This window comes from Brassica napus, chromosome C2 (genome assembly GCF_020379485.1).
Source record: "Brassica napus cultivar Da-Ae chromosome C2, Da-Ae, whole genome shotgun sequence".
Taxonomy (NCBI): Eukaryota; Viridiplantae; Streptophyta; class Magnoliopsida; order Brassicales; family Brassicaceae; genus Brassica; species Brassica napus.
In genome coordinates this window covers 6,279,612-6,307,391 of record NC_063445.1, presented here as the reverse complement: position 1 = coordinate 6,307,391, position 27,780 = coordinate 6,279,612, and the positions used below count along the sequence as shown (strand labels likewise).

The following is a 27,780-nucleotide window of genomic DNA, read 5'->3' as shown; positions in this document are numbered from 1 at the left end:
CCTAAATTTCACATTCCAAAAACCCTACTCCACCTCTCAACTCTAAACCTAAGTCTAGATTAGTTAACCCTATGGGTATAAGTGTCTTTTACCTTTTATTAAAAGTGAAGGTAAAAATGATTAGTGGAAACATCAAAAGTGGTAATATGAATAAAGTATTTGTGGTAATTTCCCTAGATTAATAGATACATTAACACTTTCTAGCATCTTATGCTAATTTATCCACATCCAAGAGGTACAAATAAAAATACATTGTAATGGAAATTTTTCACCAAAAAAGAGAAACCACTTATAAACTATACTATTAAAGCAAAATTCATTTGTCCTTAGTTTTTAGAGATATTTACAAGAAAATATCATTCCTAAATTTATGCATATCTCAATTAATTAATATCAACCAATTAATTTAAGAAATATTCTAAAACTTAAAACCAATTAAATTAATTAACTTCTCTATCTCCTATATTATTTCCTTTTTAAAACTTACCACTATATTTACTATCCTAAAAATTATTTACATCAACTTTTTAAAAAGTATTCGCTATAACTTTTTATATAATATTGTTATTCAATTTAAAGTTTTTGAAAACACTAAACTAAACACTATATATTTTTATTAAAATATAATAAAAATTATCAAGTTTAAAATGTTTGAAAATGAAAATTTAGTATGTATAATTGATATTATAAATATGTCAGAAATATCAGAATATGAAGAAAAAAATATCTCAATAAAAAATCTATTAATTTGTATAAAATCATTTAACTAAACACATCAAGAACGTAGTATGGTGAAACCTCAAGTCTTAAGCTTGAATAATATTTGTATGATAGATGGGTCATGGACATCCATATCACGGTTCATCGAGTGTGGATGGGTATAGATGGACAGCTTGGGGAAGGTACAACTTATGGGGATACAAAACTACATACGACAAGAGCCTCCCTTGCATTCAGAACTGGAAGCACTACGATGGGCGACGGAGAACATGCTTCAACATTCGACATGTCAGAATTTTAAAACGAACTGCAAGGATTTAATTGCCATGATTAAGAAGCTTCATGTTTAGCCAAGCTTTGCAATAGAAATAGGGAGGATAGAGACTCTGCATATATGCTTCTCAGACTTCAAGATTACACATATTCCATGAACGTATAATCAGATTTCAGACTCTTTAGCTAGGATCGCGAGGTCTTTTCATAGAGAACTTTATTTTATTGGTTATTTTATTCGGATCTGGTTACCCAGACCACCTCAAGTTTGAGTAATAGAACAGCCGTTTGATGTATAAAAAAACACATCCATAACATTTTGGAAAATTTGTGAGAACAAAATTATATTTGAAGAAAAATATTGTCAAATATATTTTTATCATTAAAAACTATATACATATTTAATACATTTAAAATCATTTTAAATTAATGGAAGACAGATCTAAGTAAACAAATTATACTATTTTGATTCTTATATATGTATATTTATATTAAACTTTATATAAATTTAGAAAAATTATAATATACACAAATTATATGTGTTAACATATGCTATATACGAATCATCGAGGTTTTTAATTCGACCACAGATCTAGGACGAATATGGAAACACTGCTTGAAACTCAAACCATTTTTTTTTTGACAAAAAATTATAAATTCATGCATATTTAATTAAAATTATCAGCAGAAAATGATATGTGCTTTAAAAGCGCGGATCAAAATCTAGTGGAACTTTAAGTACGGTGTAGATTACAGATCCATTAACACTTTCTTGCATCTTTTGCTAATTTATCTACATCCAAGAGGTATTTCCTTGGCACATACAAAAAATAACTATTATAGATAGGTCGATAACATTAATAAAATAGTTTGCCATAAAAAAAAAAAGAAGACCCATTAACTTACCCATGCTCCCTCGATGCTTTACTTCAAGCGCAAAAGATGGTTATTATGGGCTTAGTAGCCCAATAATATATAACTACACATATTCATTAATTTTATATAGCCTAGAATTTTGCATTTGCATCTCATATATTAAAACAAAAGTCACAACATTGATTCATTTATAATTTTTTTTAAAAAATAGACCTAATGAACATATTCCTAGAAAGTCATGTTACATTTAATATCTAATCTTATCATTTAAATTTTGGACATACCAGAAATTTTTATTGGACTATCAATAATTGGATTTAAACAATAGATGATCTATTGGATTTATAGATAGTATAAATTAAATAGATATAATTTAATGTTGTAATACTATACCTCTATATGCTAAATATTTAAATATTTGTCGATGTTAACCTTTAAAAGTATAAAATTTTTTTTTAAATAACAAAAATCATATTATCTAAAAATGATTAATCTTTACTACCTTAAAACAATGAAAACAAAAATTAAACTATATAGTTTATTTTAAAAATTAAATAAAAATTAAATGTTTAATTATTTACTCGATAATATAAATCTATGAAGCGAAAAGTTTAATTTTTTAAAAACTTTCTACATTTGTGAAATGTTACAATATCTTTGCATATTACAATAAACCAATATTTTACTAATCTTTATATATATAGTTACGATTTTAATAATGAAACTTGATTTCGACCCGCGCAGATTTCTGTTTTCATTTATTTGTATATAAATATTTTGTTTTCAATTCTAAATTGGTATATATTATAATATATGTGTCTATCAATTTTTAAAACATAATAAGTTTATGGTATATTTTTTTATTGAATAGATTGTTGTAAACTTTCACATGTATTTGTATCTTCTTCTATATATATATATTTTTGGATTATTATTTCATTATTAAAATCGTAATTATATATATATATAGATTAGTAAAATATTGTTTTATTGTCATATTCAAAGATATTGTAACATTTCACAAATTTAGAAAGTTTTTAAAAAATTAAACTTTCTGCTTCATAGATTTATATTATCGAGTAAATAATTAAAATTTTAGTTTTTGTTTAATTTTTAAAATAAAATATATAGTTTAAAATTTGTTTTCATTGATTTAAGGTAGTAAAAATTAATCATTGTTAGATAATATGATTTTTGTTATTTTAAAAAAAATCTTTATAATTTTAAAAGTTAACATCGACAAATATTTAAATATTTAACATATAGAGGTATAGTATTACAATATTAAATTATATCTATTTAATTTATGCTATCTATAAATCCAATGGATCATCTAATCTTCAAATCCAATTATTGATAGCCCAATAAAAATTTCGGGTAGATCCAAAATTTAAATGATATGATTAGAGATTAAATGTAACATGACTTTCTAGAAATAGGTCCATTAGGTCCATTTTTAAAAAAAATCACACATGAATCAAGGTTGTGTCTTCTGTTTTAATATATAAGATAATAATCCGAAAATATATATATAGAAGAAGATACAAATACATGTGAAAGTTTGAAACAATTTATTCAATGAAAAAAATATACAGTAAACTTATTATGTTTTAAAAATTGATAGACACATATGTTTATAATATATACCAATTTAGAATTGAAAACAAAATATTTCTATAAAAATAAATGAAAACAAAAATCCGCGCAGTTGCGCGGATCGAGATCTAGTTAAAAATAAAAATACAATTTAATAAGAATCCTTTTAAAATACAAAACAAGTTTGATCCTCAAGTGTTTTTGATGCAAACATACACAAAATAATTATTTTATTTTGTGTAATAGTTCTTCTGTCTGGAGAGGCAGGGCCGGCTGAATAGGGGAACAAGCAGTGCGGCCTCTCCGGATCCAAACCCGTGTCTCCTCGTATATTAATAGTTAAGAGTCCTAATTTTTTTTATAAATATATATTTTTATATAAAAAAGTATAAATATAAAAAATAAAATTGTAAAGGGTCCAAAATTATTTGATATGTATATAGTTTTATTTTCATAACAAAACATACAAAATATTATTGATTAAATTTTAAAAATATTTTAAACATTATCCGAATATAAATCTTGGTAAAAAAAAAAATTGTCCCAGGACCCATAGCATTTTTAAGCCGGGGCTATGGAGAGGAACAATGATTCTTCTTTTGTTTTGGCATTTAAGTTTAAACTAAAAAATAGATATTGTTTAAGACCACTATGTGAGTTTGTTTATGTAGATCTTCGTAACGAAAACGCAGGTATTAATTTTAAATTCTACTTCGTTACATTTTATATATCCAGTAAAAAAATGAAGATTTCGTTAAAATTTGTATTTCCATGGTAAACTGAAATATATTCAACAAGAAAAGAAAACGTGCTTGATCATCAAATCTCTACTACTTATTTTTCGACCATTGCTATGCAACACAGACTTGGTGCGAAAGCTATGCATCTGTGTCTCTAACTTTATAAGAGATCCAACACACTTTTAGCATTTTGTATTCCAATGTTTTCTTATTTTCACGCTCACATTACCATTTTGATAAATCCCTATTTGAACACAAACCTAGACACATCCACACGGTTGCTTATTCTTCTTTTTATGTATGCAGCTTACATGTCTATTACAATAAAGTTACTTTCTCTCTCTGGCTAAAAAACCAATTCCGCAAAGACTATCCAAAATTTTGAAACATGTCATAAATTTATTAAAATTAATAAATTATATCATAGTGTATCTTTATTTTTGACAAATCTATTAACAGAACATTTAATAAACCAAAAATATTTTATAATTAGTACTCTATTCTTAATTTAACTAAAATTTTGACCTCGATCATTCTATCCACGGTACTAATTTAGCAACCATAGATAGTAAAAGTAAATAAATTTTAATAAAAAACAAAAAAAATCCAGGAGGCAACAAGACAACCATTTAGGATATTTTAGATGTTTCATAAAATCAAGCTAAAAAGGTAAACCTTAAAAAATACTTTATATTTTATGGTACCGCCTTATGATATAGTTTTTCTTTTTTCCATCAAACATAGAACAGAAAAAGAATGAATTCACATTAATTTTTTTTATTTGTTTCTCACTAACCTCAAGTTTAGAAAAATAAAAAAAATAATGAAAAGCATAACAAAAAACAATACATAATAACAAACAATTTAAACAAAAATCAGTTTGAATATAAAAAAGAAAAAAAATAACAAGATAAATTGTTTGAAATACCATAAGTTGACTACCACTTTTCGAAAATACACTTACTTAAAAGTACCGTATCATTTGGGTTTACTGTTTAGAGTTTAGTATTTAGGGGTGAGATTGAGTTTATATTATAAACATAACTACCGAAGATCAGTATTATTTTTCATTGCGAGTAAAATAATTTTTAAAAATATATTAAATTTAAAATATTATTTTATTGTTTTTATTTGTTCACCCGTCCGTATGGCTGGCTTAATTCTAGTTTAATTATATAACTATGCTATTTAACTTATTATTGTCTCCTATTTAAACTATTCATTCTAAAATTTGAAAAATTAAATTAAATATTTAACATTACGATTTTAGTTATGGTTGGCTATTGCCTATTGGAGATGTGTTTGCATCGGATGATGTACTGTTTTTTACTATCTGCATTAACAGTGGCCAACTGGTCATTGTAACAACTGACTCCCAAAATCTCTTATATAAGTCGCTAGACAAATCAAATTTTGACAAATAAAAAATATATTTAAAAAAAATCATTAAAAAAATTATTTTCCATCCATGTTTCTTAGTAGTTATATCCTAATATATCCCCATATTTTTTTGAACGAAATTAATCCTCCACGTTCAATATTCTTGACCATGATTTTTTTCTCTTTTACATAGATAATTTATTTTATGTTTCTTATTCTATCTTCTCCAGCAATACAACAGTTCTTTTCAAAGAGAGACATGCTTGGAGATGAGTTCACAAAGAAAATGCAAAGCAAAAAAATACGGATGAGACGTCCAAAAGATATGAACTTCCGAACCATCACGGATTCGTATATTACGCTCCTTCCAAACGTCGTAGATAACTGCAGACCAAACCTGATAGATTGCAACAGTGGTAACGTCTATTACGTTTATGCACCAAACCTGATAGATTGTAGATCAAACATCATGGATTCGTCTATTACGTTTCTGCATCAAAATACTCTTTTACTATTTTGTGTCTGGATTAATACTTAACAATCTATTATCGAGAAGATTTTAGATTGGTTCGGTGGAACTATGGGAAGCAATTGTATACTTTAATTTTAAAGAAATTCGATTTTAGATCATTATAATATATCTAACTTTTAATCTTCCTCTATCTATTGATTTACAGTTCCCGGAGTCAGGTTTTGAGAGATAGATGGAGCATAAGTATATTATTCTTGTGGAAAACCCATAACTACACTCTCTCACAATGATATTCCAGTTGAATCAAAGAATCATACGGTTTTAGCCTCACAAAAAAGGTGTTCTCTGTTTTCTATTCTTTACTATTTTCTTTAATTTGTTATCTAATGTTTTATTTGTTGAATCAATTATTTTTCAGTATTCACTGCTGTAGTTGAGTTCAAGGCTAAAGATATTGCTGAACTTATTAAGAGCTTGCATTTCTGAATCCAAAGGTGAATTTACTCTACTTAGTTATTACTAGACAATTCTTTTAAAATTATAAAAGGCAAACAAAAGTTGTAAATTTTTATCATAGAAATTCAACAAACTAGGTTAATTTTGTTTAAATGTGTACTTAAAAAAAGATGTTAGGTAAATTAACATAATATGTCAATTTTAAACTATAAAATTTTAAATATTAAATTTATTAGATTCATGGTATCTAAATTTACACTAAACTAATAGGTATTTGTTATTCTGTACCAAATCATCCAATATTCTATCTCAAGTATGTTTTGTATTTTGGTATATAATTCTATATATATATATTTATTTTTTGAAAAATTCTACAAACGTGTATCCATTTTATAATGATATCAAAATTATTATTGTATCATTTCAACTTCTTTGTTTGATGCATGTACTTCTAATATTATGTGCTAATGTTCATATAATATTTATTCACTTATGACAATGATCAAATAATTTTTTAAACAGTGAATTGACATGTGCGTAGCAGAGGTGGTAATACTCCCTGTTCTGGAACGCGGTAGGCGCTAGTCGGGCGGTCGGGTTGGGCCTAGCGCCTAAAGAAAAAATCGGGGATTAATCGGAAATTATGCGGGGCAGAATTTTTAGATGGTTTACTATGTTATAAAACATGTTAATCTTTAATTGTGTATAACATTAATACATTTTCATGTTTATGATTGTATAAAACACACAAATAGAATATATAAATTTAATATAGTGTAATTTTCATCAAAATTATGAATATAAATGATATTTATAAAATTTTAGATCAAATAAACAAATAAAAATATTATTAAAACTAAAAAAAAAAATTTAAAAAAAAAAAAAAAAAAATTAGGCGGCCGCCTAGGCGGCTAGGCGGTCATTTAGGCGGCTAGGCGGTCATTTAGGCGGTCTAGGCGGAATATCCAATTTTTTAAACCGATTTGGCATAAATCGGGGCGGAAAAGTGACGCGTAGCCGCCTAGGCGGCTAGGCGGCCGATTTTTAGAACAGGGGTAATACTAGTCTCTTATAAGGAGGAAGCTTGGTAGTATATTGTTTGATACTTCTTTTTTTTTCACCATGAACTCGTATTCAGCTTGGAGGAACAATAATGGAACAAAATATAGTGTCTTGGTTGTATCAAAACTAGTTAATGTGGATAGTAATTTATTTGTTACTAATAAACAACACTACTCCATATGTTTGAGTTCCCACGTGAATAAACAAAAATGGAATGGACGACCGACCGCAGTTTTGTTTTGTTTTTATTTTTGTTGGCCATTGTTATGTCAGCTTTGACATTTTGTCATACTATTTAAAACTATGCCTAGTTAAACTGATATCACTAATTCACTATACACTGGAATCTAAAAACAAAAACTGTTGAATATCTGATACAACAGTGTTTGTATTCATTATTTAGGTTATTTATTGACCGAACAAAATACCAATTTAAAGCTATACAAATGTAATTATCATCCATATTCATTGAAGAAGAGATGTATGACCCAAAAGAATCAAAATATGAAGAAAAACAAATGTGAGATGTTTGTGTATTACAACAAGCGGTGTATTGATAAATCTCAGTCGGAGTATGAGAGCCATTCGATGAGCGGAAGAGAATAGTTTGATTTTATAAGTGTATATATCTATGTCCAGTGACTCAGACCGTATACAATTACATAATAATGCAGCTGATGAAAGAAACTGTCCGTGAACTCATTGTCATGATTAAAAAAAGTCAAAGTATAACCTTTTTCCTTTGAGGAAGACATAAACATTTAAATGAAAAAGAGAAATCTATATGATTTTTAAATGACAAAACACCAGTCATGGTTTCATTTCATTGTGGCCCGCACCTAAAAGTTTAACTTTATTGTGGTGGCTTGTAGCCTTGCAGCATGAAGGTGAAACAATTTCTCGTCGTGTCCGTGAGGATGATGCTATATTAACTTCAGTTGTGAATTTGCGACCAAAGCGATATAAAAAATATGTATTTTCTGTGGGTGTGTTTGAAAACATTCGAGACTGTAAATTTCGAACATAAGAAGCCTACGTCCCTAGAATAGTCTGCATAGAGATCCTAGTTGCCAGTATATGGACCTCCGTTTTAACCTTTTTGTATCACTGTTTTGTAAGCAGTAAGCTTATGAGGATATGCCAAGTGGTAGAGGTCCACGGATAACAAGTAGTAGTTGAAACAGACGACACATTTAAAATCGTCGCTTTCATACTTGTAGTCAATAAGACTCTTAACTGGTATCCATTACTCAACTTCATTAACACTTTAAAATGTTGTAAACACTTTAAAACGATTTTAATAGCGCGATGCTTGACTCGATATACTGCACAAACTTTAAAAAATACAAATAACACGAAGGTCCCATTAAACTGAAACTTAGTGTTCTTCTAATTTGAAAAAGCTGAAATTTTGAAAATTCTTCAAAAATCTGATGTTTCTTTTCGGGTAGCCTTCAAAACCTAATGTTATTCTATTAGAGATTTAATTAATTACCCTAGTTCAAAATACAAACATTTAGTCGAACAATGAAATGATTAATTACTTATTCAAAATCTCTACCAAACCCTTATACAAAATTTCAAATTTGAAAAATACTCCCCTAAAAAACTCCCAAAATAATAGAATTAGGTATGACAGGAATTTAAATGACATTGACTTTAGAAAATGCTTTTCTACTGGCGTAAAGTAAGAGCTGATATCAGAGTAACCAGAAGAGAGAGATTGAGACCAAAGTTTTATTTGTTGTGTAGTCATTTGTCTCTCGCATCCCATTTTTCAAAAAACTCCCCTCTCTCCTCTCTTATCACTCTTCTTCATTTTACTTTCTATAAATCCAAACTCATAAACAAAAGATTTTTGTCTTTCCATCAACATCATCACTTCCCTCATAACTCTTCCACAATAACTCTCACTTCGTGTTTCTTCCTCTGTTTTCATTCCATCACTGCCAACAAACAAAGAACACAAAAGAATGAGTTCAAGAGCGTTCAGAGCAACACCAGATAGCAACTACTTGGTCCCCAGGAGATCTAGAGACCAACAAGACCCCAGTCCTGACCGGAACCGGATCTGGACTGAGCCTCCTCACAAACCGACTCTTAACCGGAAAGTTCCCGTCGTCTATTATCTCTGCCGCAATGGTCAGCTCGACCATCCTCATTTCATTGAAGTCACTCTTTCTTCCACCGATGGTCTCTATCTCAAAGGTAATAACTAAACCCTTTTGAATTTTTCTCAAATCTTTCCTTGATCCGCAACTGAAAAAGACATGCTTTTCAAAAAAAAAAAAGTTGCTTTTTGAGTTCAAAAGGTTTTGAAACTCTCTTTTCTCTTTGGCTGTTTACTCTTTATTACTATTACTGGAACAAAACAGTGGTGATAAAGGTGGCAACTTTTCAAATTGTATCTTCAAAAACTCTCACTTTCTAAGAAAAAGTTTAGAACTTCTAATGTTATTCCAACTCTTTTCAGATGTGATAAACCGTTTGAATGATCTTAGAGGGAAAGGCATGGCAAGTCTCTATTCTTGGTCTTCCAAAAGGTAACCGTTTCTCCTCCACCGTCGATTCTATTTATCCATCTGCCTTTTAAAAACTAACCGTCCGATCGTCTGAACTTCAGGAGCTACAAAAATGGATTCGTCTGGCACGACTTATCGGAGGACGACTTCATCTTCCCCGTTCAAGGTCAAGAGTATGTACTCAAAGGCTCTGAGGTTCTTGATTCTTGTCTCCTCTCTAACCCCAGGAGCCTCCTCGGAACCACGTCGTTTAGAGATACGAGCTCTCTAAAACCAGAGAAAAACTCCAACTCCGTCTCGCCGGTGAGTCGCCGGCGCAACCAGTCGTGGAGCTCTATCGATCTCAGCGAGTACAAGGTCTACAAAGCAACCGAGTCTAGCGCCGAGTCGACTCGCAGAGTCGCCGCGGACGCTTCCACGCAGACGGAGGATCGAAGGCGGCGGAGAAAGCCGGCGAAAGAGGAGGAGGTGGAAAGTCCGGCGAGTTTCGAGAATCAGAGCATTGAGCTGAGCAGAGACGAGATTTCTCCTCCGCCGTCGGATTCGAGCCCCGAGACTTTGGAGAATCTGATCAAAGCAGATGGACGGCTGATATTGCGTCAAAACGAGAGCGCCAGCGAACATCGGACGGTCGAGAGCTTATCGAGCGGGAGGATGAGAGCTTCGGCTGTGTTGATGCAGCTGATCTCGTGCGGTACGATGTCGTTTAAGGAATGTGGGCCTGTTTTGTTGAAAGATCATGGGCTGTCGTTGACTGGGCGTAGCGGGTGCACGGTAACGCGAGGAGCAGGGGATAACGGTCTGGAGAGGGCAGAGAAGGAGTTAGAGAGTTTTGGAAGGGTAAAACTGGAAGATAAAGAGTATTTTAGCGGCAGTTTGATTGAGACCAAGAAGGAGCTTGTTCCTGCTTTGCAAAGATCTTCTTCTTACAATGCTGACAGGTAAAAAAAACAAATTAATGGATTTGAAAACGTCCAGCAGTTTGCTTGGCTTTATATGAATCGGCGCGTAGTCTGCTTCGTTTTTGTTATATTTACTTCCTGTACATGCCAATAATTGGTTATGGCGTGGGTTGATTAAGAGCTCAAAATGGTAAAAAGTAGAGAAGTACGTTTTGGTGTGTCTTTCAAACATGTCTTCATAGTAGATTTCTTTTCAACACAAATATGAGATATTTTGGAATGTTATAATAATAGTCCAATATTTCATTATGTATTAGGAGTTCAAGAATGGGACCAACTACTGAAAAGGATGAAGAAGAGGCGGTTCGAGCAAAGTGTATTCCGAGGAAACCAAAGTCGGTGGCTCTAAGGAACAATGGTGTGCATCAGTAACAAAAAATCTGCAATGAAACGGCTGGAGTCAAACAAGCTTATTGTGTGGGTTTAATAACAAAGAAAAGAAGAATAGGGAATGATGAGTTGTAAGCATTGTAATATGTGTAGGTAACTACTAAAAACCCCAGTGGGTGCTCAAAAAGTTAAAGAGTAAACATGATGGGTACATATAAAAATCTTGTAGTTTGAGCCTAGGTGTACGTTGAGGTTAATTTCAGACTCGTTTTATTTTACCTAGGTGTATTATTAATCTCGCTTATAACTTTCAGTTAGATTCATTCAATTGACAACTCTGTTTGAATGTAATATTTTTTACAGTTTAGCATATACTTATAAATTTACAAATTGACTAGTTTGGCGTGATTTGTTAGGGGAGTCAAATATTTGTTACTGGAAATTACCTCGAAATCATAATAGTATATGGAATAAGTGCCATTGAAATGTGGTAAAGTGATATTTGTCCTTGAGATTATAAAACAGCAAAGAGTCAATGTTGGGTTGGGGTGGTGCCTTGAGGTTACAAATTTATAATTCAGAAAAAGTATCTGTGACTTTTAATTTTAGCTTATTCGTACCCTTTTGGCGTCAACTCCGATTTCAAATTGTAGCATGTATAAATATTTTAATAATCATACCAATAGAAATTTCAATAACCAACAATGTTGTCTTTTGACTTTGAAAACTTAGAAGTTTCCATTTACCTATATCTAGAAGTCTTCAGTAGCACTGCTTTTCAAAGTCTTCTTTCATTTATATCATAGTAAATTTCTATGTCAAAGAAAGAGATACATTAACCCCACAATAGCATTTACTAGAGTGGACATCCATTATACTTACGACATGAACCATGCTATCAAATAGTGAAACAACGACAACTATAATTAGTGATTAAATAACATAAAGGATAGAAACAGATGACTTGTTTGGGTTAGCTTCTTTGGTCTTTAGTGTCAAGATTTACACTTTTTCCAGTTTCCTGTCGAAAATGACATGAAATATAGAGTTATTCGTTATTAACATATTCTAACTCATGTATTAGTAACTAATATTGGGTTAGATTCCTACACTTTTGATGGATCACCATCAAGAGCGAGTTCGGCTATTCCTCATGCATGAGGTACACATTTCAAACAACCACCCACATGATATGGAGGGAAAGGAATCGTAGAAGGCATGGAGAGAACCCATTACCCTCGATGCAGCTCAGCTCACAAAAACCATAGTCAAAACAGTCAGGAACTGACTTTCTACCATTCGAAGACAGAGGATCGCAAGTATGATGAAGGCTTGAGAATTTGGTTTGGCTACAGAGGAGACAAGATTAGCTAATTTGTTTCCTTTTCTTTTAGTCTACACCTTATCCCACATTATAAACACCATCGTAGCACTTAATGTCCATAATGTTTTTTGATGAATACAATTTAACATTCATTCAAAAAAGAATGTTGGTTAGATCCTAAGGTCCTTGACCAAAAATGTATACAGTATATTGCTGTATAAGATATGGATCAATCTTTTTTCTCTCTCGAATTAGACACCCATTGTAGACATGATCATTTGCTAAATACACATCAATTCATATACTGTTTGTAGTTTTTCAGCTATAAATTGAAAGAAAACTTTGGAGTAACTTTAAATAAACTAAATAATCTTTTGCACAACAACAATAAAAAAGCTGTGCATAATCTTAGTCGGGTAAAGAGTCAGACTTGTTGCTGTACATTCAAGATTAGATAGAGACCATACAATTACATATATAAGATCTTGCAGTAGGTAACTGACTTCACTGGAGTGAATTCATATTTTGGTTAAAAGAGCTGTCATTGCGTGTACTTCACGGCTCTATTATTTATTTATGCTTACAGTTACATTCCCCCCCCCCCAATTTACTGCACAAACCGGTTACGAGAGCTAATAATTATAGCTCACATCGAATAACAAACCCTCTCAATCTAAGATACCAAACTTGAGAGCTACTAGCTTTGCCTGTTGGTAATAACGATCTACTGCAAGACTAGGAAAAGTCCTGTAAATTTCAATGTTACAGTTCGTTTAAGTTTAACCCATCAAGGTTTCACACCGGTTACGATCTTTTCCAAGCAACCAAGCAGAGCCTCACATATGAAGGGGCCATAGAACCGAGTATTACGAGCCTTCAGAGCCATGTATGGAAGCTAAAGACCCCGACCAAGATGAAACATTTTTTGTGGCAAGCAATATCGGGCTGTGTGGCGACGGCAGAAAGGCTAGCGTATAGACACCTGGGCGCCAATAGAAGTTGTCCTAGATGTGTTGACCCAGTGAAGTCGATAAATCATCTTCTTTTTGAATGCCCCCTGCCCTTCAGATTTGGGCTTTATCGGACTATCCGTCCTTTCCGGGTTACTTCCCGAGTACATCTATATACCAAAACATGAACTTTCTGTTTTGGAAGAGAAAAGAGGTGGCTCCACTGAGGCCACAATTCGATACCTTCCCATGGATATGTTGGTACATTTGGAAGGCGAGGAACGACAAACTCTTTAATGGGAAAGTCGTATCCCCGATGGATACTATCCAACATGCGTCCCTTGAGGCGGAATGTTGGAGGAAGGCTAATGAAAAGGAGGAAGTAAATGAGGATCATGACGACCCCTCTATTTTAGAGAGAGAGATAGTGCCCCCTTGGATATCCCGAATCCCTACATGTCAAATTGATGCATCATGGATCAATAATGGCAGCGTTAGTGGCTTAGGGTGGAGTCTTAAGGATCAGTTGGGCTCTTAACATTTCGGATTACGGGCGTGTAACAGAAGCCTCTCAGCTTTGCATGCTGAGATGAAAGGTTTACTTTGGGCAATCTCATGTATGAGAGTCATGAGGATACCTTCGATACGGTTCGAGACGGATTGTTCGGACCTTGTGGATATGACTATGAACCCGGTGGAGTGGCCAACCTTTGCGAGAGAGATCGAGATGTTCCAAAGACTACATGAAGATTTCGAGGATGTGAGTCTGTCTCATATTCCTCGGAGTAGGAATGGTCGAGCGGACACGCTAGCGAAAGAAGCAAGAAGTAGAAGATATATTTTTCCCATATAGATCAGACCCGGACAGACGGAGATGCTACTCGGAGAATCGGTTCGTCTGCCACCACTTGATCTAACTCACATGGATAGCCGACAAAAAAAAAAAAAAAAACCCATCAAGGTTTCACGTGTGGGTCTATCCGTACCAAAATATTGGTTTTCATTTAGAAGTATATTCAGGCTAAGAAATGTCTGTATGGTTCTTCACATTTTATATTTGGCGATTTTATCTAATGAGTAAAAATTGATTAACAGATACAAGAATTCGCGAAAAAATAACGTGTAACTCCGTTTTAAATACACTTTTCAAGATTTGGAGACTTGTAAGCATTTCAACATTGAAAACATAGAGATCTAACCGATATTACCCGAAATTCGACTATTGACATAGAAAATCTGGCAAAACCAATGATTCAGGTCGTCGGTCAGTTATAAACCAGACCGAAACATGGCAACTTGGAGAGACTACCGACCGGGAAATTTTGTTAACAGTAATACCAAAAGTGATCAAACCGGCCACAAAAACGCCACGCACAACCTATGATTTTGGTTAATAGCGGTCTTGGATCAATGAGACAAACGTCTCAGACCAGGTCTGTTTAACAGAGCTAGACACATCCCGAGCCGCTGACATGGGCACCAAACATGTCTCCCTCCGGACCGGTAAGTAGCTATTTAACTTTCTCTGGTGGGTTTGGGTCGATAACCACCGGCTCAAATCCAGTACCATTACAAATCGCCAAAAGCTGAAAAGGTGTTGAAGAAGAAAACCAACGTCAAAACGGTACATTGCTGTTAAATCTTATACCCTTCTAAATGATGACAAAAGCTTAGAAACTTACCGGAACAGAGTGCAAAACCGACACAACTGTACCGTTCCCGACAGAGTTCAAGTACCTCTCAGCGGAAACAAGGGACCGGAACCGTTTTCCCGTTTCTTGCTCTGTATAATACTGCAACGAACCAAAACAAATGGTCAGTAAACTCTTCTTTGTTCAACAGTCTAATTAGACACTATCCTGCTCAATCCTTCTTACACTAAGTAGCCAACAGTATGAAACTTGCTGATTCCTTTTGTCTGTCATAAGCACCTTATCAATACTACGAGGGGAGTTTCTCCTCGGAACCTCTTTAACGGTCCATCCTCTAGGCAAACGGAAATCCTTGGAAGCAACGCGATTACCCTGCAAAATCCAAAACACAGTGATTTGAGATACAAGACCCCACATATGCTTGTGCAAATATCAAATCTAGATTTAGAAACCTGTTCGGTTCTGCGTTTCTCATAAAACTTTGGACTTCGAGACAAGCGTCTGTCGTCTACTTCTCCAACCAAACGTCTTTGAACAGATACGAGAGATGAAATCTCTCTACCAGTCCCTGGCTCGTTAAAGCCCTAATTACACACACACACACCCAAAAAAAAAAAAAAAAAAGGAAAGATGAGATTTTTCCTTCACAAGATAACTCTCAAAGATCTGTCTTTCATTTCATTTATATGCGAAGATTAAGAAACAAGATCTGGGTCACTTATGGTATCGACACTGCCTTTCCTGCGAGACGAAGTGGGGTCCACGATATACAGCTGGGGTTCGCGACGGTGGCGCGGCGGAAACTTGACGAGAGGGACAAGGTCCTCTGGAAGTCTCGTCTGCATCTCTTTTGGTTGCCGGGTGTAATTAATCCAGTAACCCGAGTGAGGTTTAGTAATGGGTCAAGCTTAGCCAATACACACACACACACGCGCACTTTATGTAGTACGTCTCGTACCCCTTTTGTCACTGGGACCCGCATAAAGCACAATCCATTTGTCTCGCTCGCTCAAATTAACACTTGTCAAAATATTATGTCAACATAAACATTAGGAGAAATTAAATAATAACATTTCGTTCAGTCACATTAACACTTGTCAAAATAAAAAGTTTGCACAAAATATTGTGAGAAATTAAATATTAGTATTATCCCATTACTATAGTCTATAGCATTTGTAAGATGAGCGATTTTTATCACGTAGACAAGAGTACAATTACATCATTACTTTCGTGATTATATTTTTATAACCATAACTGCCCTAATAACTTCTTTGTGTTCAAAAGAAAAAAAACAAACAATAATTCCTTATAAGTTACAACAGACACACAAATATATAATGTGAGCAGTAATTAAGTACTAATATACATACCCAAAACCCGGTACACACCGACTAAACATGACCGAAATATGAACAAATTGGTCTGGCAAAACCGGTTTATTCAGTCCCTAGCTCGATAAAGTACCTGCAAGATATGTCTTCCAAGCAATAACAAAGAAAAATGTGACACAAAAGGTTTGGTCCCAATTATACATTTCCATTGCACATAAGACATGATTAGTGCTGATCATATCTCCATATCAATTCCAATTGCACTAAATATCACGACTTTGTTCTTCTTGAGACCAAATTTTCAAAAAGGTTTCACATTTTTGCTTCAAAAACAATCAGCAATCAGAAAAATCTCAGTTTTGACTTACCGTTTCAACACTGCCTTTGCTGCCACGAGACGACGATCGCTGCCGTTTTAGCGGGTCAAGAAACCAGGCACACTGTAAAATTATATTCAAAAGACATTGGTTGCTCAAAGAAAAAATTCAAAAGACATTGTTACATTGCATCTAGTGCTTCTATAGTTAAAAAAAATTAAAATTGGAAAGTTTTAAAAAACAATAAAAGAAGATCCTAATTGGTTGGTCTTGAGCCCACGTACTTGGCAAAATATTATCGCATAAAACTATGTGAAACTACAATATTATCCTAGAAAAGATTAGATTATGCATGTCGAATTGGCTTTTTAAACATTAAGCTGCCAAACTTAGCTCAAAATTTAAATATTATCCAAAACTAATAGAATGTTCGATATAAAAATAAACGCCAAAAGATAAAAAGTAGAGTGATGAATAAAGTAGCTAGAAACTAGCTTGAAAGCTGGACGACAATGGGAGTCCTGACGTAGTGTCTTGAATCAGTCCACGTCAGCTCTCCAAAGACGTACCCTAAAGCCTTCTCTGACGTGGCCCCGAGAGTCATCTGAAACATCTTCTCCTCACCAACATTGCTGAACGTGAGCAGCTTCGGCTCTACGGAGACTTCAACTCCAAGAGGCGCTCGGAAATAGGATCTGTACGTGGAAGGAGGTCCAACGTTCGTGAGCTTACGAGTGATTGTGACAGAGTCCGTGAGTTTAGGGACAGTGATGGAAGGGTAGTTGAAGTCCAAAAGATTAGCTCCTTGGCGACACGTGTATAGCGGATCATCGGCAAAGAGTTGAACTAACTTGTTCTCGTAACCAATGGCGCAGAGGAAGTCTAAGTAGTCTCCAGTGTTGAGATCGTAGACAAGGCCTGGGTGGGAAGCTTTATTGGGCTGAACATGGCCTGCGCCATACCCAAAAGGAGTTGCTTTGTGGAACGTTGCATCAACCATCGGCTTTCGAGTGTTATCTCTAGTTCTTGAAGTAGTCATGATGGCGGAACGGATCGCGGCGGGGCTCCATTGAGGGCGGAGAGTCTTCAAGAGACCGACGATGCCGGAGATGTGAGGACAAGACATGGACGTTCCCGATTCGACGTTGAAAGGAGTTCTACGGTTGTCGGATTCTATGTCTGTAGGGCCTGTGGCTTCCGTGTAAGCGGCTACAACGTTGACACCGGGTGCAGTGATGTCAGGCTTGAGGATTCCTGGTGTGATTGTGTTGGGACCTCTGGAAGAGAATGAAGCCATGAAAGGAGCTGGCTTTGTATTGAGTTTAGTGTTGGGTGCAGTTATGTAGCCTTTGGGGTCTTTTGTGGAGTTTAGGTATGAAAACACAGCTTCACCATCTTTGTAATCAATCTGAGAAGCGGGAAGGACATGAGCGTCGGAGATGATCTCGTTTCCGCTCGCCTTGTCGTTGCATAGTATCATTCCTACAGCACCGGCAATGGCTGCTTGGTGTCCCTTGTCCACACGTGCGTTGTCTCCTCTTAGACACACGACGATCTTGCCTTTTACTTTCTCCGGGTCGAGGCTATCTTTCTTGCATAACAATCTATATATATTCAAACACTGGTTAATACGTACTTATGTTATTAGTTTATTACATGCATTACGAAAAAATGGACATAGCTTTTACTTACGCTTGTAACGCTGATGCATTGGCTGCTTTACCGTCAGCGGCACTGATCAGATCGTACATCTTGTTTTCAGGCAAAGGCGTAGAGAGGCTTGTTCCCTGCGTTCAAACCAATACTTGTAGCACAAGGAATAAATAAATATTGGACTATTATTAGGTTAAGATCAAAACCTCGAAGCGTGAGCCGTTGCTGAGCTCTACAAATGCTTGAAACTCCCGATCCATGGAGCTAGCTCCGACGGTAATAATCCACGGTGCAACGTTAGAGACCGTTCCAGGTTTAGGCCCCGAGTTACCAGCAGAACACACAACCGTCACACCGTTCTTGACTGCTATGAAGGAACCAATGGACATGCCATCATTCATATAATCTCCTGCATCCCCGCCCACTGAAGCCGATATAACATCCACACCGTCACCGATAGCTGCATCAATCGCTGCCAAGATATCGGCGTCAAAGCACTCGGCACCTTTAAAAGGCGGCCAACACACTTTGTAAGAGGCGACTCTCGCCTTAGGAGAACCGCCACTAGCTGTACCGTTGCCAAGTCCAAAGACATTGGCTCCGGGGACAAAGTTTCCTCCCGCTGTGGAGAGAGTATGGGTGCCGTGACCGTCGAGGTCACGAGGAGTTTCAAAGGTAGAGTTGGAGGGGAATTTTGCGTACGCTAAGTAGCCTTTGTTGAAGTATTTTGCTCCAATGAGCTTCCTGGTTAAATGGGATTGAATCAAACAATAATCAAATTTTTTTTTATAAAAGTTGTTGATAGTTAGAGAGATGATGTGAACCTGTTGCAAGGAACATCACCGTGGCAACTGCCTTTCCACCTAGCTGGAACATCTCCATACCCTTCATCGCTGAAGCTTTTTGACTCAGGCCACACACCTTCATAAATATACATATTTTAAATCTTCCAAAATTTATAAAGAACAACATAGTAAAATGTCCACTACACCAAATATTTTGCGACTGTTTTTTTAAACTAATATGATGCATTAGAATAACTGTAACCGATATAGCCATAGAGTTTGTTAAAAGTCTGATGGAAACCATAGAACTTTTGAGATGGTCTTGACGGTTATAATATACATATAATTATTATGAAGCATGATTGTAATATATAGACTTCGACTTGTGAGCAAATCACACACTTATCTTTGGGAGTTTACCTGTGTCAAGATTAGCGATGATTGTGTCTTCTCCAAACCTTGCTTTCTTCCACAGAGAAGACTTGTGAACGACTCCATGTTTCTCAAGAAGCATGAAATCCCATGAATGAGTGGTGTGCAGTTTCCTTCCTTTGTTTAAGAATATAGATACTACATTTGGATGCTCTACATTTACAAAAAAAACTTATTAATATTTTTGGTTGGTGAAACCAAAGGGACTGAGAAATGCATCCATAATCTTAGGATCGATGATCTTACTGGCGATTTCTGAAGCTTCTTTGTCGTCAAGAACAGCGGCGAAGCCATTGATATGTCTTTTGTATGAGTAAAAGATGGCCTCTTCTGCACTTTGATGGCTACAATATTGAGAGGCAGTTTGTTTCATGCAATGTTGAGAAATAAAGGATCAAACACCCTTCTTTTTTAGGATGATACCTTCCCGAGAAAGAGGCGAGAAAAGTGCGATGTGAATGAGCAACACGATCTAGATGAGCTTGAGAGAGGAGAGTAGAAGGATGGGCGTGAGATCCCAAATACACTATATAGGACTGTAGACACAATTTAACAATCAAACATGTTCATATTTGTAAAAGCAACGTAAATATAGAGAAAGAGATGACCTTCTTAAGAGCAAACGCATGTGAGTAAAAGAGAGTGAACATGATGAGAAGAGTTAAACTTTGGAGGCACATTTTGTATTGTGGCTAAAGGTTACTCAATTATCTTCTCATTACACACTCTCATATACATTTTTTTTTTTTTGCATAATTCTCTCTTTTCTCTCAGTCTATATTTGGAAGATGGATAAAATCACGCACAATCTTAACTTACTATCAACGATTAGTTGAGTGATTTTGGCAAAAAATGTCGGCTCTCCTTTTCATTTTTTTTTTCATGTAACTGAAAAGAGAGTAATAGGATCTTCCTTATTCTCTTTCTATTTTTTCTCCCCATCTTTTGGAGTTACATTCACCGCCAATTTTCTTTATAACTACTAGAGATTTTACCGCGCGTAGCGCGGTTTGTTTGTTTATAAACATTAAACCTTAAATTTTAAAAAAATTAAGTTTTTTTTAATATTATATCATTTATTTGTTTCGATATATTTTTTTGTTTGAAATATCATTAATTTATGTTAACATATTAAATGTCTCTATTAATCTTTTCGTAACCATGTTTAAATCTTTCTTAAAATTTAAAATACTCTACATTTAATAAAATAAAAAAATTCTATCATCTTATGTATATTATATATTTTATTATATATCGTCTGGTTGATTTTAAATTATTTTTTGAAGTATAGGTAAATAACCTTTATTCCATATAAACATATAATTTTATAAATGTGTAATAATTTTGAATACTTAAATCTGTAAATTTTGATAACCAATAAAATGATTCAGCAATTCTTTAAGTTTTGAAGGCATAATTTATTTTCAATATTAAACTTTTTGGTATTTATTATTTTGTAAATAATTACTTGTTATAAAAATGTGAAATTATGCCAAGCTTCCCAAGTATCATCGTCCCCGTAAAGAGAGCATGAAATCAAATACATTAACAACTTAAGACAGTTTTACCATTATCTATGCAATCTTTCTTTTATCAGAAAATTACATTTTTTTACGCATAACTCAAACTTATACCGTGAACATGCAAAACGCCTAGATGGTTTAAAGATCCTTTTGCGCCAGTCTTAGGTGAAAAAAAAAATCCAAACGAAATTGGTCTAGTGTTATCTATCATCAGCAATATATAAGTGTTCATACTTAATGAATTCTCAATAACAAAAGAGAGAGAGAAGGGAACAAAAAAAAACATAGCTCAGGTTATTTTATGAATCTTTAAACCAAAAACTCAAAACAGTAAAAAATATAAAATAAAATAAAAAATCTTATAGTTCTAGTAAAATCTGGATCATAAGTAGATACAAACTCTAGTGAAGTACATCTAACCTTGTTACAATATGCAACCTCTAGGGACAGACTTATTATTTTCATTCCAGTACATGGGAAACAATGCCCCCTCAGCAAGTTCACCAACAGTACTATTCCGGTTCCTTGGTCCAGAAACATAGACTGGATATAAAGACTCTAAAGGTTCATGTTTAAGTTTACATGAAAAATCTAAAACACTACAGAGAACGATGGTACCTCATATAGCCCACTCTTAACAGGTACATCCTCCTATACTTCATAGAGAGTAGAAGAAAAAGAAACTTCTGAAGGAGTTTCAGTTGACTGCTTATTCTATTTATTTTTAGTAACCACTTGTGGTATAGAGCCTTTGCTGCATTCTGCATACTTGTTCTTAAGATGTTGCTGGTCTTGTTGTTGTATTGGAAGTTTGGTGAAAGACACAATGTCGTAGCGAGAAAACGAGAGGGCAAGGGTATGACCCTAGTGTGGCTTGTGATGTCTTTGACGATCTTATGCTTATGGTGCTTAGGTCAGAACTTGTGACCACATCCTGTTATGTCACACACACAATCAATTCAGTGTTCTAGTTTAGTTCGATAGTGAAGAATTGATACATTACCAGAAGCTACGGTGCATTTTTTCCCAAACAGACAGGGAAAGGGTCACGGCATGGAGTTAGACAATCATTTCCTCGCCAGCCGCATACTCTGAAATCCACAAATGAACAAAAAATGTCATATCTTAGAGTTTCTTTGATCATACTAGCCTAGTAGGTAAAATGTTTCTTAACAGAGCAATCTTCATAATGCTCATTATAGGAAGACATATGAAAGGATAATGGACTTTTAATGGATGGCCTTGTGACTGATCCGTGGTTGGGTCCAAGATTTCCTCGAGCCAGTTCCGGTGCCATGAGCCAGCAACTATCAATGGTGTCCATCTTTAACCAATTAAACCAAACGAATGTTGTACTTTCCAAGCTTTTTTATTGGGTTTTGCAAGCAAAGAAATAGAGAGAAAATTTAACATGTTAGAGTTTACGGCAGCCAAAGAGACATCCTAAACAATGATTTTCAGAAAGACTATGTAGTCAAGCAAAGGATATACATACATATACCCGGAAGACACTGATATTAACTTTCTCAGATGAAGCAGCACCTTTGTTTCCTGAGCTGAAGTTATCATCTTACACAGCGTTGCTCTAACATACGATCCTCCTCCTTCCTGACATTTGAAAGATCTTTAAAAAATCATTTTATTATATGGGGAAGAAAAATATTAAAACGGATAAAGCAGACAGCTATCAGCTCAAAAAATATGCATGATAGGCGACAACTTTTATAAAATTGTCCAGCATGAGAAATTGAAGAAGCAAAAGTAACATGAGAAAGAATCTCACCTTGGATATTAGATGCTCTCATGATAATCCAATTAGTTACAAACTTACTTTCAAAGCATCATACCCTCTGTGTACCATATGTATTGAACCTGCATCTCAAATAGATACTCATTTATCAATAAAAGATGGAAGGAAGTAACTTAACATAGTTAGAATTTGGATTAGATTACCCAGAAGTTATACAGTCTCAAGCTATAAGCATTCCCTGATATAACGAAGGAATCATGGTAAGGATGAAAATGAATTGTGCCCAGTGTTTTTAAAACCGGACCGGAAGCTGAACCGGAAATATTTTGGGTCACGGTTCAATATGGTTCGACCGGGTCAAACCTGGTTCAATAATATGGTTTAATATTTTTTTAGTATGTAAATATAAAAGTAATATTAGTAAACATGATGCATAGTTAAAATATTAATCAATTTTAAACCTAAAATATTATAAATATAAATTAGTTTCTTGTTTATATGGATGGTTTATAGATTTTTGATAGTTTTAGTGGTTTTTATTGGTTTAATAACTTTGAAATATAATCCGGCTATTTGGCCGGTTCATGGTCGAACGAATTACTAGACCAACCCGGCTATATAACCGGTTCATGGTAGAACCCGGTCCAACCATCGGGTCGGTCCGGTTTTAAAAACACTGCCAGGAATCAAAAAACGCAGGAAAGAAAATCTATATTACGAACTGAAAAAACACCAAACCAAAAGAAAAAAAACAATACATACGTCCACCACCTTAAGAGTTACGTCTACTTCCAAAGTGAAAAATTCTGATAATCAAGAGGTGAGATTACCTTCAATCACCTGCAAACGCAGAGCTGGTCCTCTCTCATCCCGCACAGGGTCCCCAAACACTGCTCCAGTCCGGTCGAAAAAAGTGCACTTTCCTGGTGGCGTGAATGCTGAATAGCCTCTTGCTATCATCTGATTAAGACTCAACACGTTTCTGTTCAACCCAGGAACGAAAAGCACATTCTTAATCGTCTTCTTCTTCCCATCCTTCATCATAATCTCCACATCTCTTCTTCCTTCAACCCTGAGAAACTTTCCATCTGCCAATCCAACCTTAGTTTTATGTGTTCTGTCCAAAGCGGTAAAGTACTTCTCATATGGATTCATATGATTCGTAGTACCAGTGGGGTATATCATCCACACATCCTCACCGTAAGTGCCATTACCTAATGCTTCATCCGCTAACATCAAGTACTCAACTTCAACTTCCTCCTCTTGATGATTCTCTCTCTTGCAGTCTCTCGCATAGTGCCCTCGTTCACCACATTGAAAGCACTTACCATGCCTTGATCCACTCGAACTCCCATTCTAGGGTTGTAATAACAATCCTCCTCGTTGTGATTCCTCTTCATGCACAAACCACACCACTTACCACCACGCTTCGAGTCAAGACTCATACCTTTTAACATCAGAACGCAAGCTTCCTCCGCCACATCAAGTAAATACGAACTGGTTTACAAAGAAGGTGGTTTATAAAGAAGGAGAAAGAGAGCGAGGCGAAACGAATCCATTAAAATTGTATTGAAGAACACCATTGATTGAGAGCAGATGAGGCTAGTTTTGATGAGACGAAGTCGATGAGTAAGTCGTAAGGTTTCTTTGTTGACTCGGCCGCAGATGACATGGTAGTAAAAACAAATTTGATTGGTTGATTTTCTGATCCTATGTGACATAACTAGGAAGGTTTCTTATTCTCCTTTTAATAGAGTTAGATGTGTAACCAAGACATAGATTTTTCTTTCTTTTTTTTTAAGCAAGACAAGACATAGATTTCTATAACATTATTAGTACACTAAAAGAATATAATTTCACAAATTTGGAACTAAATACATATGAAACCGAAACCGATCGCTATTAATGTGTTGTTATCCTCTCGACTTGGCTATCGATGTTTTAAAAATTATTAAAACTACTAGGATCGTGTCCGCGCTACGCGCGGATATTGGATGAAGTTAAAATTTGTGTATGACCATAGTTGTGGCTGTTTCTGGTTGTTGTTAAAATAGATTTAAAGTAATTATAAGAAGGAATATATGACATTGAGATTTTTAAGATTGATTGTTCATTTTTTTATGCGAATGTTGTTGGAAGTCAATCAATAGAGATGTAAAAGTAGAGGGGAGTTGATGTTTTTGGTTGTGTATAGTGGTTTTCTGTAGTAATGAAAATTAAATTAACGTGTTGAAAATTAAAAATATGAAAAAGTACTTCGTAATTGAGATATTGTTTAGCATTATGGTGTTTTGAATTTGGAAATAATCTTTTAAAAGTGTGTTTAGATCTTCCATTAATAAACTAATTGGAAATTTTATGAATTACATTGAAAAAGGCCCCCTTGAAAAAAACTTATGAACTAAAAAACCAGATAAATTGATCAAAAATTTAATACTAAGGTTTTATTGTGTTACTTACGTAGTATAACCTACCAAATCAAACTATCTCTACGCTTGATTTTGCATTTAATAGTTAAGATGTTATGTCCGGATTTTGGACAAATGATTTCTTGGATTCCAGAGAGGGGTGATTGGGTTCGTATGTGTTCGAGAAGTTTATAAACGCACAGTAAAATTGTAATTTTGATTTACCTCCAGCAGGTGGAGGATCATTGTGGTTTGATTTGACCATCGTGTTGAGGAAAACGACCCTTTGACGAAAGAAAGAATTAGAAAATGAGTCAGCTAAAGAGAGAGATCTTGAAATGTGGAAATCCACTGATTGAGTAACTGACACGTAATAGTTGTCTCCGCCTTTCTTCTCGTTGCAAATTTCTGAGTGGAAGATGATGTGAATGTTATGTGGAGCTGAGGTTGTTAACCGGTTTGTATCAAATATGCAATGTTACTGAATTTATTCGTATATTTTGTTGATTTGGATTGATGAGACAAAAGATTTTTTTGAACTTTCAGTGCAGCCGGTGATTGTGGCAGAAGATGTGCTACTTGCCTTTCTGATATTATTGTCTATCGAGAAGAACATTTAAGTATTATAATATGTTGAAGATTTTTATATTTAACGTGATACGTTTAAAATTTGAAAGTCTTGTGTGAATTGAAATAATTAGTTATAGTCATCAAATTGAAGCGAGAGAAAAAAAAACAAACAATCCGATAATAAGAGTTCATAATTTGTCTTTGTTCATTACTCTTTATCTCTGTTTTAAGGAGAAAAGTAACAAAACAACATAATAGGTTTTGAATTGAATAACCAAGATTCTGGTGCAAGAACAAACCACTATATTTTTTAAACAGACTTGATAGCTGTCTTTAATCTTTTTTTTTGAGAAATTTAATTTTTAAATAAATATTAGGAGCTATATTAGTCTACATTTTGATCCGCGTTTCGAAAGCACGAGTTTTTTCGGTTAATAAAAATGTGATACAAATAGTATTTTGATTATGATTTATATTATTAAGTTATTATATAAAATATTTTTAAAAAAATTATATAATTTGTCAATTTTTTTATTTGAAATTTTGTGTGTACATTCTTATCTCACAACATCATCTTTATATTTTTATGCATTAGATAAGAGTTAAATTTGTTGGCATATTTTAGACTAATTTAAAAATATATATTTGCAGGGGTTACAAAATATATAGAATATAAATGTAGTTTCTAAATGTAATTATATTTCTTTAAATTGGACACAACCTTTATTAACTGGACATGTTCCTAACTTAATAGTATTGACTTGAATTAGTAAAACAAATAGGGATTTTTACCACCATAGATTTTCCGGTTCATATATGTATTATTTATTGTAAAGTTCATACATATTTTTTAATAATAGTGCTTTTAAAAAACAATTGTTTGCTTCGTCGGTGGCTGTGATACATGTGTGTTACACGGTATATAATTTCAAATATAAACATTTTTAATCTATATTCAATGGTCTTATTGATTATTAAGACACATTATAAATTTGAATCCATGAAGTCCAAAGAAGAAGGGCAATCTTGTTATCAAAACAGATTTCAAAGATTTGTTTAAACGTTATTGGGTTATGCTGGTGTTGGGCCAAAGGATTAGTATTATTATTATTATTAGGGTTGTTAAATTCGTAATGACGTGGAGGTATGATTGGACGAGAATATTTCATCCTATGTGGCACCTCTAATTGAGCTCTAAATTAGTCCCTTTTATATAGTAGGATATAATAATATATACTTGGAAATAATACAGAAGAGAAAACGAATCAATCCGTTGCGTTATATGGAATAGAGTCGACGGGGCCGTTTAAGACTAGTATTGGGTTTGAAATCGCACATTTTCAGGTCTGACAAATCATACTAATAATTAAATTTGAGAATGTAATAATATTTTCCCAATGCAAATATTAAGCAACTAGTGTTGATCATGGTAAAGTTTTGCTAATAGGATAAAAATAATTTTGTAGAGAACAACCACAAACAATAATAAAATTTCATAAAAGTGTAAACTTTATTTTGATTGTTCATTGTTCGTATGATCTGGCGTACGAAGCAAAACCGAAAATTGATGGATATAGTCAACAAAAAAACGAAACTAAAGAAACAAATACAAAACAAATCGGTCATATCATATATATGACTTTTATCCATTTACACGTTTGTTGGTAATCCTATAAACCACCAACCATATAAACTT

At 34.1% G+C, this 27,780-nt stretch overlaps 3 protein-coding genes across 4 annotated transcripts; 1 reads left to right on the top strand and 2 right to left on the bottom strand.

The window, feature by feature from the left end:
- Positions 1 to 9,310: 9,310 nt before the first annotated feature.
- On the top strand, positions 9,311 to 11,786 carry LOC106357800 (protein SOSEKI 5). The gene is made up of 4 exons (XM_013797499.3): positions 9,311 to 9,783; positions 10,049 to 10,118; positions 10,199 to 11,038; positions 11,317 to 11,786. The coding sequence occupies exons 1-4, from the start codon at positions 9,549 to 9,551 to the stop codon at positions 11,429 to 11,431; spliced, it is 1,260 nt and encodes a 419-aa protein (XP_013652953.2). The 5' UTR covers positions 9,311 to 9,548; the 3' UTR covers positions 11,432 to 11,786.
- A 2,952-nt stretch (positions 11,787 to 14,738) lies between these two features.
- On the bottom strand, positions 14,739 to 16,310 carry LOC111202534 (methyl-CpG-binding domain-containing protein 7). 2 transcript variants are annotated; one of them, XM_022695369.2, is made up of 5 exons: positions 16,038 to 16,310; positions 15,768 to 15,899; positions 15,541 to 15,687; positions 15,346 to 15,456; positions 14,739 to 15,249 (listed from the first exon to the last, which is right to left on the bottom strand). In XM_022695369.2, exons 1-5 carry the CDS (start codon positions 16,158 to 16,160, stop codon positions 15,175 to 15,177), a joined length of 588 nt encoding a protein of 195 aa, XP_022551090.2. In that variant the 5' UTR covers positions 16,161 to 16,310; the 3' UTR covers positions 14,739 to 15,174. The 2 variants fall into 2 exon arrangements, with proteins under 2 accessions (XP_022551090.2, XP_022551091.2); XM_022695370.2 differs by having other exon boundaries at positions 14,741 to 15,249; positions 15,595 to 15,687; positions 16,038 to 16,307.
- A 911-nt stretch (positions 16,311 to 17,221) lies between these two features.
- Positions 17,222 to 21,482, bottom strand: LOC106356215 (subtilisin-like protease SBT5.4). Its single transcript, XM_013796009.3, has 8 exons — positions 20,442 to 21,482; positions 20,257 to 20,369; positions 20,080 to 20,177; positions 19,822 to 19,986; positions 19,441 to 19,537; positions 18,823 to 19,360; positions 18,656 to 18,750; positions 17,222 to 18,567 (listed from the first exon to the last, which is right to left on the bottom strand). Exons 1-8 carry the CDS (start codon positions 20,511 to 20,513, stop codon positions 17,454 to 17,456), a joined length of 2,292 nt encoding a protein of 763 aa, XP_013651463.2. The 5' UTR covers positions 20,514 to 21,482; the 3' UTR covers positions 17,222 to 17,453.
- Positions 21,483 to 27,780: the final 6,298 nt, after the last annotated feature.

What these genes read in the sequence shown, in the direction of transcription:
- LOC106357800 (XM_013797499.3), top strand. Translation starts at nt 9,549, where the DNA reads ATGAGTTCAAGAGCGTTCAGAGCAACACCAGATAGCAACTACTTGGTC. An exon ending in CGATGGTCTCTATCTCAAAG is followed by an intron (nt 9,784 to 10,048) that starts GTAATAACTAAA and finishes AACTCTTTTCAG; the next exon opens with ATGTGATAAACCGTTTGAAT. An exon ending in TATTCTTGGTCTTCCAAAAG is followed by an intron (nt 10,119 to 10,198) that starts GTAACCGTTTCT and finishes TCTGAACTTCAG; the next exon opens with GAGCTACAAAAATGGATTCG.
- LOC111202534 (XM_022695369.2), bottom strand. Translation starts at nt 16,160, where the DNA reads ATGCAGACGAGACTTCCAGAGGACCTTGTCCCTCTCGTCAAGTTTCCG. An exon ending in GGAAAGGCAGTGTCGATACC is followed by an intron (nt 15,900 to 16,037) that starts ATAAGTGACCCA and finishes GTGTGTAATTAG; the next exon opens with GGCTTTAACGAGCCAGGGAC. An exon ending in CATACTGTTGGCTACTTAGT is followed by an intron (nt 15,457 to 15,540) that starts GTAAGAAGGATT and finishes GGTTCGTTGCAG; the next exon opens with TATTATACAGAGCAAGAAAC.
- LOC106356215 (XM_013796009.3), bottom strand. Translation starts at nt 20,513, where the DNA reads ATGTGCCTCCAAAGTTTAACTCTTCTCATCATGTTCACTCTCTTTTAC. An exon ending in CATCGCTAATCTTGACACAG is followed by an intron (nt 19,538 to 19,821) that starts GTAAACTCCCAA and finishes ATATTTATGAAG; the next exon opens with GTGTGTGGCCTGAGTCAAAA. An exon ending in GGTGATGTTCCTTGCAACAG is followed by an intron (nt 19,361 to 19,440) that starts GTTCACATCATC and finishes CCATTTAACCAG; the next exon opens with GAAGCTCATTGGAGCAAAAT.